At 36.4% G+C, this 19,961-nt stretch overlaps 1 protein-coding gene across 5 annotated transcripts in view; it reads left to right on the top strand.

Moving 5' to 3' along the window:
- Positions 1-19,961, top strand: part of pld1a (phospholipase D1a) — a 254,737-nt gene that overhangs the window by 220,166 nt on the left and 14,610 nt on the right. For all 5 annotated transcript variants that reach the window (XM_039761453.1, XM_039761463.1, XM_039761429.1 and 2 more), the window contains 3 exons: positions 7,680-7,814; positions 15,783-15,936; positions 17,298-17,415. In XM_039761453.1, the coding sequence (XP_039617387.1) occupies positions 7,680-7,814; positions 15,783-15,936; positions 17,298-17,415 (407 nt within the window). The remainder of the gene's footprint in view (positions 1-7,679; positions 7,815-15,782; positions 15,937-17,297; positions 17,416-19,961) is intronic.

Below are 19,961 nucleotides of genomic sequence, written 5' to 3'. Positions count from 1 at the left end.
TGAACATGAGTGGCTTGTGTATGCCATTGAATTTGAATGTACAACCTCTGTTGTTACACCAAGTCACACTTAACATCATTAAAGAATGAGCAATCACATTTCTGTAAAATTCATTTGGTACAGAAAGTCAAAAGATTTACAACAGAAACATGGTAAAAAAAACATGCATAAAAAATGCACATTCACAGCATATGTCAATGGATTAGTAACAGCCATGAAGATGAATGCAAAAATATAAAAATGATGCATATCTTGGAAAAGAACAAACACAGTTCTTGTATAAAAGTAAATTATTCAATAGACATCAAGCGGATGCAATCCATCTTCCAGTTCTTCCATGTTTGTTAGGCTTATGATACACAGACAAGATTGTCTAAGCAATTAAGCATAGTAGTAGTATTAGCAGTAGTAGTAATAGTAGTTGTGACGTGTGAGTCACTGTCTTGCACCAGAGAGAATATGTCGAGTCCACATGCTTCAGGAAAATCAGCTTTATTTTTTTCAAAACGGGCACAGTCAGGGCCTTTATTCAACGGGAGCTACCACTTTAATACACACAGATGCAGCAAATAACCAGTAAGGGTGCCGTGTTAGTGGTCAGGTTACTATTTTCTCCGCATCAACCATCAGCCGATCTGCATGTTACGTGGCGATGCTGCAAACCCATGGTTGCCTCGGTGACAGACAAGCAATCTCTGCCTGTGTTGCTAGAGTTTTGGCTCACCACACAGCTGGGGGAGATGCAGGGTAAAAATATACGAGGCATGTCCGAGTTTCTCCAACAAATCATCAGTACGCAGCATCAGATGCGCATCAAACTTTGAAACCTTATTCAAGAACCAAACCAAAATGTCTAGATTTAGAACCAAAATAATTGGGCTTCTCCATTCACGTTTCCTTTTGCGAATTATACTCCATTCAAGTATCTGCGTTTACCTCCTTTCGTATGACATTCCTTGTCACTTCCAGAAGACAATATGGTGAATATGTATTTTAACACTAGAATTACCAGAGCCTAAGAAAAAACTCGTAGATCCGTCCCACCTTAAATCGCTTCACACTTCTTCGTCAGCGTCTTTTGTTCTGTAAATGTGTGGATAAGCAACAAACAGCAAGCAGCCTACTGTCACATCCTTCCACTGCCTCACAGTTTTCTCAGCTCAAGTCTGTTTACCTGTGTGTCAGCTGCTTAGAGTTGTATAGAGTGAGAAGTCAAGCAAAATGACACCTTTTATAAATACTATATCGGTATTTGGAACACTTGCATTTCATGTGTGTTCCATGTCTACAACGATCTATGTAAACACATTGTTAAAACAGAAACGTTTTTCATGTTTTAGTAATAATTGACAAAATGTAGACATGAAGTGTATAATGTGTGAAACCTGCATTCCAAATATCAAAGAAATACTTTCACAAAAGGTACAAATATAACAGAACAAATGTGCTTTTATTAAAAAATATAACTGCAGAAAAACCTGCATTAGGGTGCGACATTGACACGCATTTGCTACGATTGCTTCGGAGGCGTAACGGTATCAACTGTTGATTGGTAATCAAAACTTCACGGGTTCGATCCCGGACGAGTCCGTTTTGAGAAGTGAGCTCCTCGTATTCTTACTATTTTAGAATAAAAAGATACATTTGATTCTAGTCTGTAACAGCCGGTGTAATTTATGATACTTATAAAGGTTAGCTTTGTTTTTTTTGTATTCAGTTTTATTCTCTCAGCCGCGTTCACAATCCCAACCAAACCCTCCTGCATTTGACACTGCTGTTTTCACATAGACGCGCTGTAACAGATGTCAACTCAAATAATGACAACATTTCTACATCAGAGCAAGAATGCAAATCGCGATTTTGCTATCGCTGTAATTTGTATATGTACATGGGAAGCTCTGCACTCTACTTGTGACTTTACGCTGTAGGAAGTTAGTAAATAAATCAAGGTAAATAATATTCGATCTGGCTTTTATGTAAGTAACATATAAATGTTAATGTTTTGGGAACATGCACCGTCCTTACATACGCTGTCCTTTGTATGTAAGAGCCAGAAATCACCAGATACAGTATAAGAAACCATCCTTAACTCTTTGAGGGCTGAATATTTTTTGCAGGCATCTCACTTTTCTGAAAAGCACACAAAGCAATGGTTTCACATGTAAATCAATGTAAAACGTCTGTTGCTGTGGCTGCAGTCAGGGTCCCTGGTGGCTGTGTAGGGCCTGCTCGATGGCCTGTAGGAATGCATGGCGGGCCAGCTGCCTGGTCTGTCTTCTTGTGGCAGTGTGACAAAATGTGGTTTGTACCTGTTGTCATGGTAAGTGGCACTCCTCCCAGGCGAACGTTGCCGTAGGCGCATCAGCTACACAAGTGTGTTCAGCACCACAAACTGCTGGGGACCGATATGTTGCATCAAAATTGGAGTCCGACAAGTCAGAGTCTGATTCGGCGATATTACATAAAATGTCGTCCACAGAGAGTTTTGCTTTGCTCATTCGCATTGGTCTCTTGTCAGATGTCTGTGCCATTTTAGAGGTTGTTTGCTCTTTGCTACTCACGCATATGCAGGTAAGCTAACGAAGCTAACTTTCCTTCTAGCAAAGAGAATTGAACTAAAATGTAACGGTGAGTTCCAAGGCTGATTACCGTCCTCTACCCCTGAATTCTGACAAAAGTCGACATCCGCCCTGAAAGAGTTAATCAAATAAAATGTGTGGTGTTGTGAAGTCCAGGCTCTCCTGCTACATATAGTAAGAGTCATTTGTGACATGTGTTTATTTAAATGCCAAGTCTAAGTTGCTGTCAGCCCGTTGCAAGTGCACAAACTAAGTCGGAGTATTAGTCCCTGATTCCCCCATGCCTGACACAGCTCTTCTCCATCCATTGTTTTTAATATCTGATCTGTGGAGGTGCAAAGAGTCTTCCAGTTGTCCTGGACATTCAGGTGAGGGTCACCCCCTACCTCACTGGACAAATCAGGTTCAATATCTAAGCCATCTCCTTGACCAATGTTGTCCACGACAAGCCTCACTCTTTCAACTGTAGAGAGAGATGCCCTGCAGGTGGCTAGGATGTGTGAGGAAAGTGTATTCATCTTCCCTATTAAGAGGGCAGTTTGAAGTATCTAATATGGCAGTCCAAACTTTAAAGTTTCTCCCCTTAAATTTCATAGGGAGTAAGATAGTTTCATATTGTTTAATGTCTTCATGAACACAGCGAATGTTAACCCAGTCCATATCTGTGTAGGTAATCTGTTGGAGCAAATCATGGCAGACTACACAGAGGTCACTACCAGTGTCCAACAGGGCCGGAATTTCGCATTTGGCCAACTTACTAGGGACATTGAAATTGTCAGAATCAGATCTACTAAATCCTAGATCTGTCCTCATATTGTCCGATCCAGATCAATTCGCCACAGCCAAAATTTACTGCCCTTGGCCAAGGGGCTCATAGCCATGTGGAGGAGGATCTATTGCTTTAGTAAGTCATGATCATCAAGCCTTTCAGGAGGAAGATTTCACATCATCTTTAGCGCCTCCCCGGTCAAAAAGAGGGCCAAAATAGCTGCCCGGTCTCTCTTGTCCCAGTGCATCAGTGTTGCCATGCATTCAAAACAGAATAAGAAACACTCTGCATCATCTTCATCAGCACATCCCGGGAACAGGCAAGGGCGGGAAAGCCTGCTGGAGCCTCACCCGGCTCTGGTGGAAGAGAAACATTGTATGCCTGTTGAGCGTTTATCGGTGCAGGACCCCATTCCTGGTACATGTCCACAGGCTTCCAATATTTTTATCAAAACACGCACAGTCAGGGTCTTTACTCAAATAGGAACTACCACTTTAATACACATAGACAGAGCAAATAAGTAGTAATGGTACCATGTTAGTGGCCAGGTTAGACTCTTACTCGCGTCAACCATTGGCTGACCCACGCGTTATGCAATGAGGTTGCAAACCAATGCTTGCCTCCGCGATGGACAAGAGTTTTGAGGTTTTAGAAAACTCACAGTGGTAACGTCACATGTACAGAGTACAGTGAAATTCTTACTTGTACTGTACAGTTATGTCCAATCCACATGCAGCACATTGCCATTCTGCAGTGCCACAGTGAACAAGAATATACAGTATTAAAAATATGTTAGCCAATTCTATTTTAAGAAAATGTTTACCTCTTTAGTTTCTTGCATTACTCTATATAACCGCTATAATGGAACCACTATAAAATCAAATTATAGTGATGTTTCTTCTCGCATCTGTCCTGATGCCTTACACCACAGCTAATCAAACCCACTAGGGCAAAGGTTGAAAAGTCACTTGTGTGCTCTCAAAAGAATAAACAGTTACAACCAATGAAAGTAACAAACACAGATAATACAAGGAGTAGTCTTAAACATTTAAAAGATGTTGTCCATCTTTATGCTGTGTTACATTATGCAGGCAAAGGTCAACTTTAATTGCTGTTCGATATTACACATAGCTACGCCAGGGGTGTACGTCATATTGTTTCTCATCACTTTGACAATAAGGCAAAGTGCATTTTTGATTTAGTTTGATTTTCAGAAAGGTAATAATTACTGTGGATCTAATAAAAAGAACTTAAATGAATGGCTTATAGATGCAAAGATGCTTTACATCATCATGACACTGACATTTTGTGAAAATGAATGTCAAAAGATGTTAAGCAGAAGAAATTTTTTTTTACTAAATATGAAGATATTCCATGAAGCAAGTTTTTATATGGAATCTAATTGTTAACAAATTTTAACACATGAAAATTTAAATCAGTGTTAAATAGCGCATTTAGCCTATGTCTCTTCTACTTCTACTTTTCAATAATATTCAATAAACATGTTCAACAAATGCAAACTGGTAACATTCTTAAAACTCACCATCACCACCTTGTGGAGTTACATTTAACCTGACACTATATCTTATTATTGCTGCATGTGCTTTGAGCAACCACTAGGAGGCAGTGGAAACACCATTTACAATACCATATTACTGCATCAGAGCTGTATTAATAAATATAATGAAAAAAAAGATTATTGTGTTTTCCCTGCCTGTTAATTAAACATTCAAGTCTTAAATGTATTAATATCTTAGCAAAAATGAAAAGCTCCTTTTTGGACCAATGCTGTCTTTTTTAATCCTGCTCTACTTACATTCCTTTACACTGGCTACTACATGTATTAATTATTTAATGGCACAGCATTACATTATTAGGCAAACTATTAAATTCAAGATTGGAGGAACCAGAGGCTGTCCCAGTGGCATCGGATGCAAGGAAGTGATCAACTCTAAATGGGGTTTCAGTTCAATACGGTACTAAATTTAATAGATGGACATTAATAAAACATCTAATATGTAACAAGCAATAAATATTATTTGAGATAAGTAGGCACACCTGCTTGGCGCTGCCTGCAACGAGCACTGTAGCACAATTTAGTTGTTTTCAATGCTTGTTTTACCACTTTGACAGTAGTAAATATCTGATCATTACCATGGCATACTGAAGCAATATAATTATTGTCAATCAGGTTCAGAACCACTAAAACAGGGTTCTTATTGCTTATATTTCTAGCACATTTACCCATGGTGATTTCCCTCTTATACTATGACTACTCTCCAAACCAAAGTGTGCACTGTATGTTCAATTAATCTGTCAGCACAGGTAGAAAAAATATTTTTTATTGCTAAAAAATACCTTATTAAATAAAATACTTGTCAACTCTTTATCAACATAGTGTGCATTACAAAATCTTCACATGATCAAATTATATCATCACACACAAATGCACAAATTATAATGTATCAAAACAAAATATAGCAGCCAGGCATTTTGAAAAATAAATAACCAAGCAACATTATGAATAAACAAAGTACTGTCAGTACTATACACCAACAAAGTACTATACACCAACAAAATTGACTCTCCTGTGTCTGGGTGTGCAGTTATCAGCTATGCCATTTGGCAAATAATATTTACTGGGATGTATACATCCATCCTGAGAAATTAAACAGCAAGTCTATATGCATATACCTGCATTTTCCAGAAAGTGATGGTGTTGCCACTGTCAGTTTCCATATTAGCAATACAATCTGGACTGTAACCCACTCTTTTGAACTGAGCTTATTATTTGGCATAGTTTTAAAAAAGCCTGCCAGGGTTGGAGGTGGGTAAACTATAGGGTAATCCGTGCTGACCAATGGAAATAATGGCATAAATTGTATGATAAGCAATATGCAACCGAATTTTGTATGATCAGTATTGTTTCCATCTTATCAAATCATTATGCTGCAGCACATCAAGCAAAGTCCTTCCGAAAAACTTATGGAAGCTGTTCATTTTCAACTGATAGTGAACATTAGTATATAAATTATGATCTCATTGTGTCATTTGTAGCCTATTAAATAAGTCCTCGTCACTTTATCAAAATTGAAGCTGTTTTCTTAAAATGTAGTAAAAAGCAAAACACCACCAAAATTCAAAATACACTACACAATACATTGGAGTAGTGCTTATTATATAAAATTCATTCAAGGATGAAGAAGAAGGGCAACCAAAGTCCCAATTAGGCAAATAAAAGGCATAAGAAACCTTAAAACGTTTCACTGAGAATAAACACCTTGTTGTGCCCTCACTTACTTGTGAATTGGCTTTACAAAAACTTGTAAAGCAACTCTCATTCTTACCTTTCGCTGTTTATCTCCTGGTCACACTGCCTTCACTCCAAATTGCTTTTCAATTTTAGAACTAAAGTATAATGGTATGTGAAAGTCTTTTAACTCAGGGTCAGGTGATATCCTTCAAAGATGTATGATTCCAGTGCATCTATTTTTTATCTAAAGAGGCAAGTACCCACTTTTATAAGTGGCCAAACTCTGTTCTATGTGGAACTCCAGTGCTGGCTACCTATAATCCTGAAGGCATAATGCTAGCTTCCCACTAGTCCCTCATGTTCTTCCTCTGCTGTTCCAGATAATTTCATTCTTTTGCATCATTTACACTTGCAGGGTTTACTGCAACCTAAAAACCACTGCTACCCATTGGTAAGGTCACTCTGAAATAATACAATGCCCTAAGGTTTATGAATAAGAAAATAACTAAGAGATGAAAGTATCGTCATAGATAAGACAAGCTGAGGGCCAGGCAGAAAGGGTCAAAACAGAGAACAATAAACTAAACCAAAAGACAAAATGAGAAACAAAACAAAGCAAAGGTTCTAACATTAAACACTCTTCAAAAACTCCTTATAGCTTCCTGTCATTCTAGAAGGAGGTTCTTAATAGAGCCTTGTTAGCAGAGGATGTTTTGGATATCCATACTGCTATCTTCTATAGAGGCAGCATGATGATACCAAATTTCATGATGCTGCCCAATCACATGACTGAGAATAGACAAAGATACTACCCACCAGATCCATAACTCAGAATAGTCCAGAGATTAAGTAACCAAGGTCACATGATGTCAATAACCAGGCTTCAGGACACCCACATTAGTGTCAATGCAAATTAGCAGCCTGAAAAAAAACAAAACTTGTGGAAGTTTCCTTTAAATTTGTATTCACATAAATGATTTTCAAATTTTGTTATTTTTAAAGCAGACAGATTTCATCATTTGAATATTTGTTTTTGGCTTCTTTTTCCTAATAAGTATTTTTATTGGTGAATTAACAGTGGGAGACAAGTGGATCAATTACATCTCATTTTGTGGCCTAAGAACTTTTGCTGAACTGGAGGGGAGACTAGTCACAGAGTTAATCTACGTCCACAGCAAGATGCTGATAGCTGACGACAACACCGTCATCATCGGTAAGTTTGTGTAACGGGGAGGTCCAGCACTCTACAGTGTTCCCTTTCATTTGTCATGCACACTAAATTAATTATAGTTCAGAAAAGGAGACACTAAGCCAGATAGTTGGCAATATAGGGATTTCTGGTCATTTTTATTTAGGCTCAAATTTGAAAAAAAAGCTTTCCTTTAAACTCACTTTATATTTTATATCGCCTCTTTGAAAACACACAAGGTCTACAAGTTTTTACATAGTACATAGTTTTGTATTTGAAAACCTGAAATTTGCCTTACTTCATCTGTATTATGCAAATGTATACCACTGTTTCTAAAAAGTCATTGATGTTAGCTTATTAACAAGAAGGTAAAGTGACAAAATAGAAAATAGTCCCATCTTTTGTATGTCATTCAAAGTTTGAAAAAAGCATCATAATAATTTAGAGTATACCCTAATTGGAACATTAGAAATATAAAACAAAAACAGGTCATTCAGCCCAACAATGCTTACCAGTCACATCCGCTTAATTCTTTCAAAATTACATCAAGTCTAGCTTTGAAGTTAATTCTTTATGTTGTACAATGTTTAATTAGAGCAGAAGGAATAATGGGCAGACATATGCCTGTTTTACTTTGTTAAAATATGAAAAAAGAAGTAAGGGCACACTTCAGTAGCATTTCTCAAGCCTCTCTAGTGTTTTCTGATTCAGGGAAGTCATCTTTGCAATAAGTGGAAGAAGCACATGGCCTTCTTACTATAAATCATGCTGCTTTTGCTTGCCTAATATTGCTTGCTCAATAGCCGTTTTCCTGCTGGTGACTTTGTATAGCAGATGTGCTAGAAAAGTTTCTTTCTGGCTTTTTTTTTTTCTGTTTTTCCTTTTTCAAATACAGTTGTGTAATGCAGACTGATGATTAGCAGTCCAGTTACTGTTTAGCACCACCTAGTGGTTCAGATGTATGCATCACACTTCACTTCTCAACAAAAATTCAGGCTGGAATATGACACATTGTCAAAGGCTGCACTTTGGTCAACCACCATTCACTTTTTCTATTGTTTATTGTATACAATATTTAAGTTATATAACAGTAGCTAAAACAATTTCCACATTGGTCTTTTCCCTGTATTTGTTATAGAGATGAGCAGGCCATGCTTCAGTTTTTTGTGTTTCTTTCCTTGTGTGGTATTCTAAACCTGTTTTATGGCTTGTCTGTTTTTTGAATAGTGTGACTTTGGAACATTTTGACCAGCTGCCCCCAGGCCTACCATTTAGGTGAACTAGTTGGGCAAAATTTAAGAAGGGCAGCTTTTTAAAACAAAACAGACACTGACTTACAAACACAACTGTCTGATTATATTTTTTTATATAATTTTCACGTACTGGCGATGTTTGGTCTTAACATCTGACGACCTTCACATTTCAACATTAACAAGAACAACAAATATGAAGACAATGATGATAATTAAAATAATCCTCAAACTGCAGCACAGAAGACACAAAATAAAATTGAACAATCAAAATGGCAAAAGGACTGCAGCTCTTGAATATATTTCTAGAAACTGATTTAACTCAAACTGTAATCGTCTTCCTAATATGGTAAATATAATCTTCCGTTGTTGGCATGCTACAAAAAAGTTTTTCATAGTCTGTCTCTTACTAGAAGTCATGCATTGATTGAAATGTTATTTTGCAGTATTTTCATAAACAAAGATACAGTACAACTGAAACATGGATAAATGTTTGAAGATAACCATCATATTTCTGTTGAATTTAGTGATTATATTAAGTTGTTTTTCATTATTTATTTATTTAAATGAAATGCATATATTATGGAGCTGCTTTTGTAAGTTTATAACTAAACTATCACCATCATCATTAAGATGCATGTTTGTCTGATGGTTGTGAAAAGATAATTTGGAGACAGAAAAGGGTTAGGGGTTGCAACCCTGTATACTTGAAACAGATGCAAAAATTAGCAGCAATTCAAAAGTCATTACAACCTGCGCTCAAGACAGAACTTAATTTATAGGAACATGATGGCGTTTTTATTGGTGGGTCAGAGGAAGGGATGTCATTGGGGCCCCGGAACTGGAAGTGATGTTAACAGGCTTAGGTAGGTTTTGCCTCGGGAGGTCTGCCTAAACACACACTGGTTTGGCATAATCTTTTGAACCCATTGGTTGCCTCAGACTCGCACATGTGCGTTAAATAGAGATTTATAGATATTACAGCTAGTGTAGGTGAAAATTTGATTATGCAAAACAATTTCTTTTTTTTGTTTAGAAAAATATTTAATTACAAATAAATAAATAAAATAATAATAATAAATGTGTTTTCTGAAGTGTCACCCCTTAAAGGTTTGTAAACAGGCACTGCTATAAGTAATCACACAATCCTCCCCTCTTGGCAGTTTCAAATTGTAAATTCACTATTTTCAACCCAGACCCTCTGTATTTCACTCTCTCCAATCCAGACTTGTTTTCAGTGTGTCCAGGTTTCTGTGTACAGGCCTGGCAGTGATAATTCCAATCAAAGCAAAGAGGTGGGGATAGGGCACCATTTACAGCTTTGCCTATGGCAGCAAAATTGCGAGATCCATCACTGCTCCTTCCCTCCACATTATGTTCTATCTTATTTCCCCCTTCCGATTCTCTGTTTAAGCCATTTTTCCCACTGTGCAAATTCTCACTTACAAAACCCTGCATCCATTCTTTAGTGTTTCTGCGTTGTTGACTTTCACTATGCTTTCATAGGTGACACAGTAGTTACATAGACACATCTGAAACAATACAAAAACTGTATGCCTCTGTTAGGCAAGCAAACATTTGATGTGTTGATTTTTTATAATGTTTTTGTAGGTGTTTCTTCTGAACAGGCTAGAGGTGATTTTGTATGTTCTCATCACAGTTTCCTCATGATGTATTGAAGTCTGACTGCTGTGTGGAAAAATTGTGTAAAGGGCTGCCTTCAGCCATGAGGCTTCAGTTGCCAATGGAATGACTCTGTTCACATTTGTGTTTGTGCTCTGGAGCTCATTCATGTCTCTGCTTATTGCTGTTGCTGTCTGACCCCTTTATGACAGACCACAGTTTTAATTTCCTCAGATCTTCAAGACATTGAGCTCATTTGAAAACAAGCAGCTGACTGTCCTTCATACTTTATGTATGTGTGACTCTCTTGAGTCTTTCATAGCAGATTTCTGTAATATAAACGTAAGACAAAAGCCTCTCAGAAATAGCAGTTCTGTCTCACTTTGGCAGTGTAAAGAAGTCATATTTTCCATTAGCTCTCCATTCATTTTCATACTCAGTGCTTCAGTTCAGAGCCCCAGAGTGTCAGACATGTGATGCTCTGTGTACTAGACAGTGTACTTTACATTGTCTTTGCACTGGGTATCTAGTAATTTTTGACTGTCCAGAGCCTCTAGTAGTAAGACAAACAGACAAAACATTGTTAAAACAAATGCTGTCTTTTATTACAGCAAAACAGTTAATAAAAATAAGTGCACAAAATAAACTGCATCAAAATTAAATCGTATTATCAAATCAAAATCATTGCCTTGCACTTTTTAAACAAACAGTCTGAGGCAAGGACACTCAAAAGGCAAAATGAAAAGTGAAAAAATAAACTATTTACACAGAATCTCAGCTCTTCTACTACAGTTCTTACTGTACTGTGTATTAGTTTAAAACTGTCTTAATATAGCACCTTCTGTCATGAGCACTTGTAATTTACAAAACAAGACTAATAAATTAGTGAGAATATTTCATTGGCAACATTTAGAAGGTAAGTCTAATACATCCAGCACATACTGCAGACAGTCCTGGGTGGTTCTGTCATACCTGGATTTTCTACATTTTTCTGTACAGCAGTTTGTGACGTAAATTGTTATTATTTTGACGTAAATTGTTATTATTTTTATTTTAGTCTGATACCAGGTGCCTTTACGGGTATTTATATTTTTGGAGAAGTAATAAGTCAAGTGACTTGCTCAGGTTTATACAGTTAGCTAAGAATTGAATAAGCATTGTTGTGTCTTAGCTACTACTTCCACCCATGTGCTGTTATTGGCATGTAATAAACATGCCAGTTATGAAAATTGAGAAAATAAAAGTTTACTTCATTAAAGAGTATTGTTATCTCATTGGAATTGCATAACTAATGCAGAGGAGCTACTGGTGTGGAAAAAAGCTGTTCAGGCCTTGGAAACCTGCTGTCACAAAGGACCCATTTTACAATCTAAGGAGTTCCCACCACCCATAGTGACGTGGGACCCTTGATTTTGTACAATACTTGATAAAGAGAATTATTTATTTAATTTAAATCATAAGTGGTTGCCTAGACATTTTTAGGTATCCATTATGAAGCAGCTAGTAACAGTCTTTAAATACTCTTATTTTACTTAGTATGATATTAACAGTAATAAATTATTATTGACATAATAAAACTCTGTAAATGTGTTACTTATATTCTTCATTGTTCTATATTGTATTAGAAAGAATTATAATACTGTATATTTATTAACATGCACACTGTTAATAACTGTTCATTATTGTTACCTAAACTAAAGTGTTAGCAAACATTTTTCAACTTAGTTTTTTATTTCTATTAAGTTGTTACAGGATTGTTTAAACAAACTCATAGGATTAGTACATGTACTGTATTTACTACTCTGTTCATGTTTTTATGTCCTATCTTCCAACTTCATGAGACTTCCATCAGTAATAAACAAGAGTACACCTCCCCCCTACCCTGTCCAAACATTTTTGTCACAGATTATATCTTTAAAAGGTCCAATTAAGTGGGAATCTGAGTAAGCCAAATCTGGGATGCAGGATGGATGCAGTAGAATACTAGAACAGTCCAGCCATGTTTTTGTGATTGCTTTCTTGTTTAAAGTGCATGTCACCTAATAACGCATGTTTAAAGGCTAACTGTGTATATACTAAAGTAGATTGTTCAGAAGCACAACAATAGGATATTTCAAATTAACCACAGAATATGTTGCAGTCTGGCCTAAAAGGAGTGTGTTGGTGTGTGCAATGTGTGGGTCTGCATTGCAGTGGCACCTGATGCAGGGTTAGTTCCCATCATGCATCCCTTGATGCATCCATCATCCTGTGGACCTGAATGCGGATGGATGAATTTACTGTAATTGGATACTATGTATATGGAACTGAAGATGACTTTATTCGAATAATTTTGCATTTCAATTATTACTAATTGAATCTTCTCAATTTTGATTCATTCAGATGAAATGTGGGATGTCATTACTAATTTAAACTAAATTATCTCAACATTAATGGTGTGATTATGAATTATAAATATCATTTTCCTTTTGAATTGTTTCTATAGTCATATTTAAAGAGAATATAAAAGGGAATATGTATTTTCTTTAGGGTACTCAACTTGAATGTTCATTTTTAATCTAAAGATATAAAAAACAGAGACTCACATCAGTAGAAAATAATTGCAACACATTGAGATTCAGCTTGAAGGTAAAATGTATGCAAACTTGGTATGTACTAGGCTAAGTGTAGATTATATCTAGTATTTCTGTAGATGAACACATTAATGTGTTTGAATCCCTTTCTGTATAGAAAAAGTTTGACAAGAACAGACCATTCAGCAAGTAGTACTGTGTTTGTCCAAGGCTGATGTGATAAAGACTTTGCTGAATATAAACCCATACAAAGCAGACAGGCCAATGTACCTGACCAGGTGCTCAGGGAATGTGGAAACCAGCTGACTGATATGCTTATAGACATCTTGTGCATTTCCGTGAGGCAGGCAGTCATCCTTAAGTACCTCAAAACATTAACCACTATGCCTGTGTCAAAAAAGGCCCCTGTCTTTTGCCTCAGTGACATTCGTCCTATAGTGCTAACCCTGTCATCATGAAGAGCTTCAAGAGGCTACACTTGGGCCAACTGTAAGTTGATTTACCCATATCACATTGCCTTTCCATTTTAAATATTAGAATCATTACACTATGTCATATATTATTCATTTAGTCCTGTCCCACCTGGATAAAAAAGTGCTTATGCTGGAATGCTTTTCATAGACTTTAGTTCAACAATCAACACCATCATACCTTAGAACATCATAGATAAATTGAGTCTGCTGGGATACAACACATCCTTGTGTGACTGGATTCTGGACTTCTGTCAGAGAGACCCCTGACAGTCTGCATCAGAAACACCATCTCCAAAACAATAATGCTGAGTACTAGTGCCCCGCAGGACTATATACTCAGCCCACTTCTGTTCCTGTTTTATATATTTTTCTTGAACTTCTGTAACTAAGCATTTCACAACAATTTGCAATATGTGCATAATTGTATGTGACAAGAAAAATTTGATTTGATTTGACTCACGATTATAGGAGAGCTTACAGCTCATTGCACATTGAGCGCTCCATGGTGGAATTGGTCAAGGGCACCATATTTCCTGTTGTGCACCTGTCAGCTGACCTCATCTGTACAATTAACACCACCTCAATAGCCAAGAAGGCACAGCATCATCTCTTCCTTCGGCGGCTTTCCATTTTCACCATATACTGGAAGAGCACCATCAAGAGCATTCTGACTCGTTGCACTACTGTCTGGTTTGGGAACTGCAATGGGTAGTGCACACAGCAGAAAAGGGTCCTCTTTACCCTCCAATAGACATTTTTATTAAGTGTTGCATCCGTGAAGCCTACTGCAATCCAGAGGACTGCTCCCACCCTTCCCACAGTCTCTTTGTCCTGTTTCCAACTGGCAAAAGGTACTGAAGCATCCGAACCAGTTCGCCAGGTTCTGCAACAGCTTCTACCATTTTTCAGTCCAGACTGTGAACTCTTTGATCTGCTTCTAGTAGTCTCTTTATATATAGGATATTTGTTACTACTTTTATGTCTAATATTGTCATTGTTATCATTAATGCATTACTGTCTAGTTCAGTTTATTAATTTCTATTGATGTACCTATTATTTATTCACTTATGTAATAGTATTGTATAGTGTAATATAGTTTAGTAGAATATAGTGTTGTATAGTTTAGTAGAATATAGTATAGTATAGTCCTTAATTTGTCATGCACTTCCCCTGTGTTTATGTACTTTTTGTGTATATATTGCTCCATGGTCCTGAGTAATGTTACTTTATGATACATACAATAAAGTGCATGGAAGGTGTGACAATAAAGCCACTTGAACTTGATGTTTATTTAAAATTTCTGCAGATAAACAGGTTCATGAAGGATTATTTAATTAACTAATCTTTAATTTAGTTTAGAATGTCCACACAAGACAGCAAATTTCTCCAGCACCCCTCTTTCATTGTCATAAAGACAACTTGCATTTTGTGAAGTGGAACGCAGACCTCTCTGGACCCATCACTCTGTCACATTTAAAATGGGACTCTTGGATATAAGTTCTTGCACACATAAAAACACCCAAGAGCTAAGAAAGACAAACTTATGTGTTTTGGAGTTGCACTTTTAAGCCATAAAGGCATCCATGACATTTGCATTAACACGCTTCCATATTTTATGATACCCCAGTGAAAGCTTATTCTGTGACATCTGCTGTATGAGCACAAACTCAAAATATTTTACTCTACTTTTGATTTTACTTCATTCAGGCATTTTCCTAAGCTTTGTTCTTAGAAATGTATTAATATCCTCATCAAAATAAAAATATGTGTTGCAGCTTTTGAAATTGTGTATTAATTGTAAATTTGACATTAAAAATAAAATGTTGCTTGTGATTCACATTCGGCAAAGGCACAAGAATTTAAAATTAAAAATGAAATGTTGATCATGATTCACATTCAGCAAAAGCATTATGTAAATTATTTTAGTTTGCTGGTAGACATTTTATTAAGTATATAATTGATTGTGGCATGGTGCATTTAACCATTTCATGTGTGTCTTTTACCTGGTGCTGTGGCATTGTATTTACCCTTAATTTAAAAAGATCCTTCCTTTGTGATGATTACTTCCTTCAGGTTCGGCCAATATTAATGACAGAAGCATGCTGGGAAAACGGGACAGTGAGATGGCTGTACTTATTGAGGACACTCAGAAAATTCCTTCAGTCATGGATGGAGAGGAGTATCTTGCCGGAAAACTGGCTCTCGAGCTGCGGCTGGAGTGCTTTAAGTGAGTACTACTCTCGGGTAAAACCTTTAAATTTTAATAGTGATGGAAATTCTGAATTATTTAAAAGATTGAATTTGACTGCAAAAAGAATATATCTGCTTTTGGGGAATTTTATGATTATTAGTGATTATTTATTTAGTAAAATCCATTGAGTTGAAGCTTGGCTGAAAGTGGCAGATGTAGCATTAAGTATGATAAGGGGGTTCAGGCTGCACTTTTTTGACATTGCAGCTAGCCCATGCGCCTGCATGGTGATCTTTGATTTCTTTTCGAATTACATTACCAGTTAAAAAAGCATGTAACAAATTTTTCAGGGTATTACAATGTTGGACAGGTGGCATGGTGGTGCAGTAGTAGCACTGCTGCCTCCCAGTAAGGAGGCCAGGGTTTGTGTCCCAGGTCCTCCCTGCATGGAGTTTGTATGTTCTCCCTTTGAGTGGGTTTCCTCTAGGTACTCCAGTTTCCTGTCCTTTTCCAGCATAATAAAAGTGCCGCAGGTACTAACTGCTACAAATAAACTAGTCTGCAGATATGCTACAAATTCTAGGAAGACATTTCTTTTAAATAAAGCCCATCTGTATGCTTTGTGTTAAAAAATTAAAATTGAGTCATTCTTTTCAGTTTCTTACTGAAGACAGTATGCTGTAGAGCCTGAAGCACTGGATCTTAAAACCTCAAGGCTGCTGGTCCAGTTCTTGTCTCCATCAGTTCTTGCTGTTCCTTAACCCATTCAGTTCCCGTTTTGACACATGTACAGAGTATCCATTTTAAGAATATATATTATTAATCATAGTAATGATTCCATTATGAGTGGCTTAGAGTTGCAGTGTTTATTTGTTGAATTTCATAACCAGTGGTTGTCTGTGTGTGGATTTTGCACATGTTCTCTTTGTATTTTTCAATGCCTCTGTAGCACATACAGCATAGTTTCCTCTCTATTCACCTAATATTGCATCAAATGCTATTTTTATAAAAGTATGTAACAAGAAAACCCTAGAGCTGCAGTCTGAGTGTTAGCCCATTAAATAAGCACCTGTGTGAAAGTGAGTCTGGGTATAGGAGTTGATCTTTCAATGGATTTGTGGCCTGCCCAGAGTTGTTTCCTGCCATATGCCCAATGCTCATGAGATGGGCCATTGCTCCCTGTGATTCTGAAATAAATTAAGATGGGTTAGAGCCTTAACTATGGAAGCCCTATCACAGTTTATAATGATATTATGGCTTATAAAGAATGTAGTATTACATAGAATATATTCAGACATGTATTTGGTTTGAGCATGGAACAAGGAAAAAAAAGCATAGTCAGACATGCCGTTTTGTGACAGTTTGGTATGTTAATGTCCCCTGTTTCTCATTTACAGGCTCATTCTGGGGGGCTTCACTGATCCTAGCATAGACGTGACTGATCCTATAAGTGATCGCTTCTTCAAGGAGGTGTGGGTTGCCACAGCTGCTCGCAATGCAACTATTTTTGAAAAGGTATGTTGTATATTGGGATGAAAAAGAATACAGTATAGTTGTCCTCTGTGAATATGGAAACATAATTTTTTTCATGTGTGAATATGGAAACATAATTTTTTTTTTCATGTATTTTTAATTTTAAAGTTTATTGTGGCTTTTGAATGCAGGTGCTCACTTATAACAGAGATACCAAAACGTGTGAAAAAAATCATACAAAAAAATCAATTTAAAAATGTGATCATATCAGTTGATTTTAAAGATGTTGTCTGCTATTGTATTCATGCACTGTGCCAATTTGACAATTAATACATTTGCCTTGTTTTCTTATTGCCTTCTTTTCAACTTGCCTTTTAGGAAGGCGTTCACATTCAGGTTGTAATTGCTCAAGTAGTATTTTGTTAAAAGTTCAGGTTTAAGTTTAAACTATGCCATTATTTTTTTTTAATTCCTTTGTGTTGATTCTACATTAATTGTGTGATTCAGTATGTATTTACTTCATGATTATATGTTTTAATGTTAAATGTGATTAATTGCGATTAATTACATACGTTTATGTAATGAATTAGTTATTTTTTTAATTGATTCCCCGCCGTAATATTGATAGTTTACTCTATAAGAATGACAAACACAGGATCTCTGGGAGTTTGTAGGGCTTATTAAAGTTTGATTCAGGATTGAGTTTCCTCATCAAAAGCAAATAATATCATATTCATGCTGCTTCATGAGCTTTTACAGTGTGACATTCTCGCAGTTGCACTTTAGAAGTCAGAGGTCCACTTCCTGAGCTGAACATTGAGAGTTCATTTTTGGTCAACTGGGTAACTTTCTGTTTGAGAAGCCCTGTGTTCATGGCCAGCTTCTCTGTGTGAGGACATGATACAAAGATGGGTGGTGGCAGTTCTTAATTGCCTAAATGCTGTCCATTAACATCAGATTTGGCAATTATGATTATTGCATTACATAGTGCCTATTACTTATTATACTATATTTAGGCTGGTAAAATGTACACCTGCTAACTTCTATATATTAATTATGTTTGAAATTGTATTTATTACTGAGGAAACAAGTCTGAATAAGAATTACAAAGTACTGGTTACATACAAATGGCAGAGTGAGCTCTGCTGCTTCACAGGTTTAAGGAGCTGAGTGTCTCTTGTATGCATTTTTACGGATATTCATGTTTCCTCACACTTCATTTTAGATTAACTGGCCACTTCGAATTACTCCAGTGTGACTGAGCATTTGCGTTAAGCATGCCCTGTAATTTAATGGTGTTTCATTCAACATTAGTTCTGCTTTAAGCCTGATCCTGCCTCAGTCAGCTGTCTGTGCGTAACCCTGTCATGGAAAGCAAAATGTCACAAAGTAAGTGAATAAATAGGGCAAATAAAGCTTGCACTTAAAATTTTGATATTACATTATAATTAACAATAAGTGTGTTTGTGGGAGAAGAGGCAGCTGTTGGCTTTTTAATTAAACATTTATAGATGAATGTTGAATTTGCCAAGAGGAATTGCTGTTGAAAGCTCCTGGCCAAGATTCATTGGTTGGTGGTTGTGCTTTATTTGTCACACATAGTTTCATCTTCTTGAGTATTAGAATGCTTTCTTGAAACACTTGAAAACATTGATTCCTAAATTTCCTCTGTGACTTGATGAGATTATGGTATGTTAATCATTACTTAACCTAATAGCATTCATGAAATCTGAATTATCTGCAGAGCAAGCCAGAAAGAACTGAGATAATCCAACATGAAGTTTATGAATAACCAGTGCCTCTGATAGAATATGAGCTGCAGTAGCCGTATGAGGGCATTCATACTTAAAGTACTTTGATTTGATTGCTGTTACATTTGCTGTTTTTTATGCAAGTAATATGTTTAGTATTACTGTTTTGAAGCAGTAAAAAACGAAGATTATTGTTCTCTACTTTCACTGTTTTCAGATAAATATTTATATTGGAGGGATGAAAAATGATGGAGGGTGGGAGCGTCCTGGTAAAGTTTTCATTTAATTAAATAAATATATTTGTACTAAAATTAACCAATTTATTAAAACTAAAATTGAAATTTAATTGTTATATTATTTAAGTCCAAAATGTCTTTGAGTTGCTGCACTTATAAGTAAAAAAATATTGGAGTGTAAAGGTTTAAATGAAGTAAATTGTAATCAAAAAATTCATAAAATAGTTAATCAAAAATTTATATATAAACAACATTTTTGGTAAAGATGGTTTCCTTTCCTTGAATTAGCTGTCCCTGGTATGGAGTAGTTAAAACCTTCACTTTAATGTCACACAAACGCTGGACTGTTAAAAAGGCAACATAAAGTTGTATATGTCGTTGATAAACCGCATCATCTAGATCTAACACGTAAATTTGGGCAAATTTGCTGTCATGATTTGGCTCAGGGTGCACTGTTCCAATCCAATGTAACATGCAAAAGCAGTATGGGCCATTCCCAGGCGGTGGCTTGATATTTACCCCAGTAGTTGCAAAAGCAAATGAATTATTGTAGGATCTAATGCACTCCATAAAGCTTTTACTTTCGGGTACATCGTTAGTC

The sequence above is a fragment of the Polypterus senegalus genome, chromosome 1, assembly GCF_016835505.1.
Source record: "Polypterus senegalus isolate Bchr_013 chromosome 1, ASM1683550v1, whole genome shotgun sequence".
NCBI lineage: Eukaryota > Metazoa > Chordata > Cladistia > Polypteriformes > Polypteridae > Polypterus > Polypterus senegalus.
Note: the sequence above shows the minus strand (reverse complement) of the source record. Positions and strands in the feature narration are given on the sequence as shown.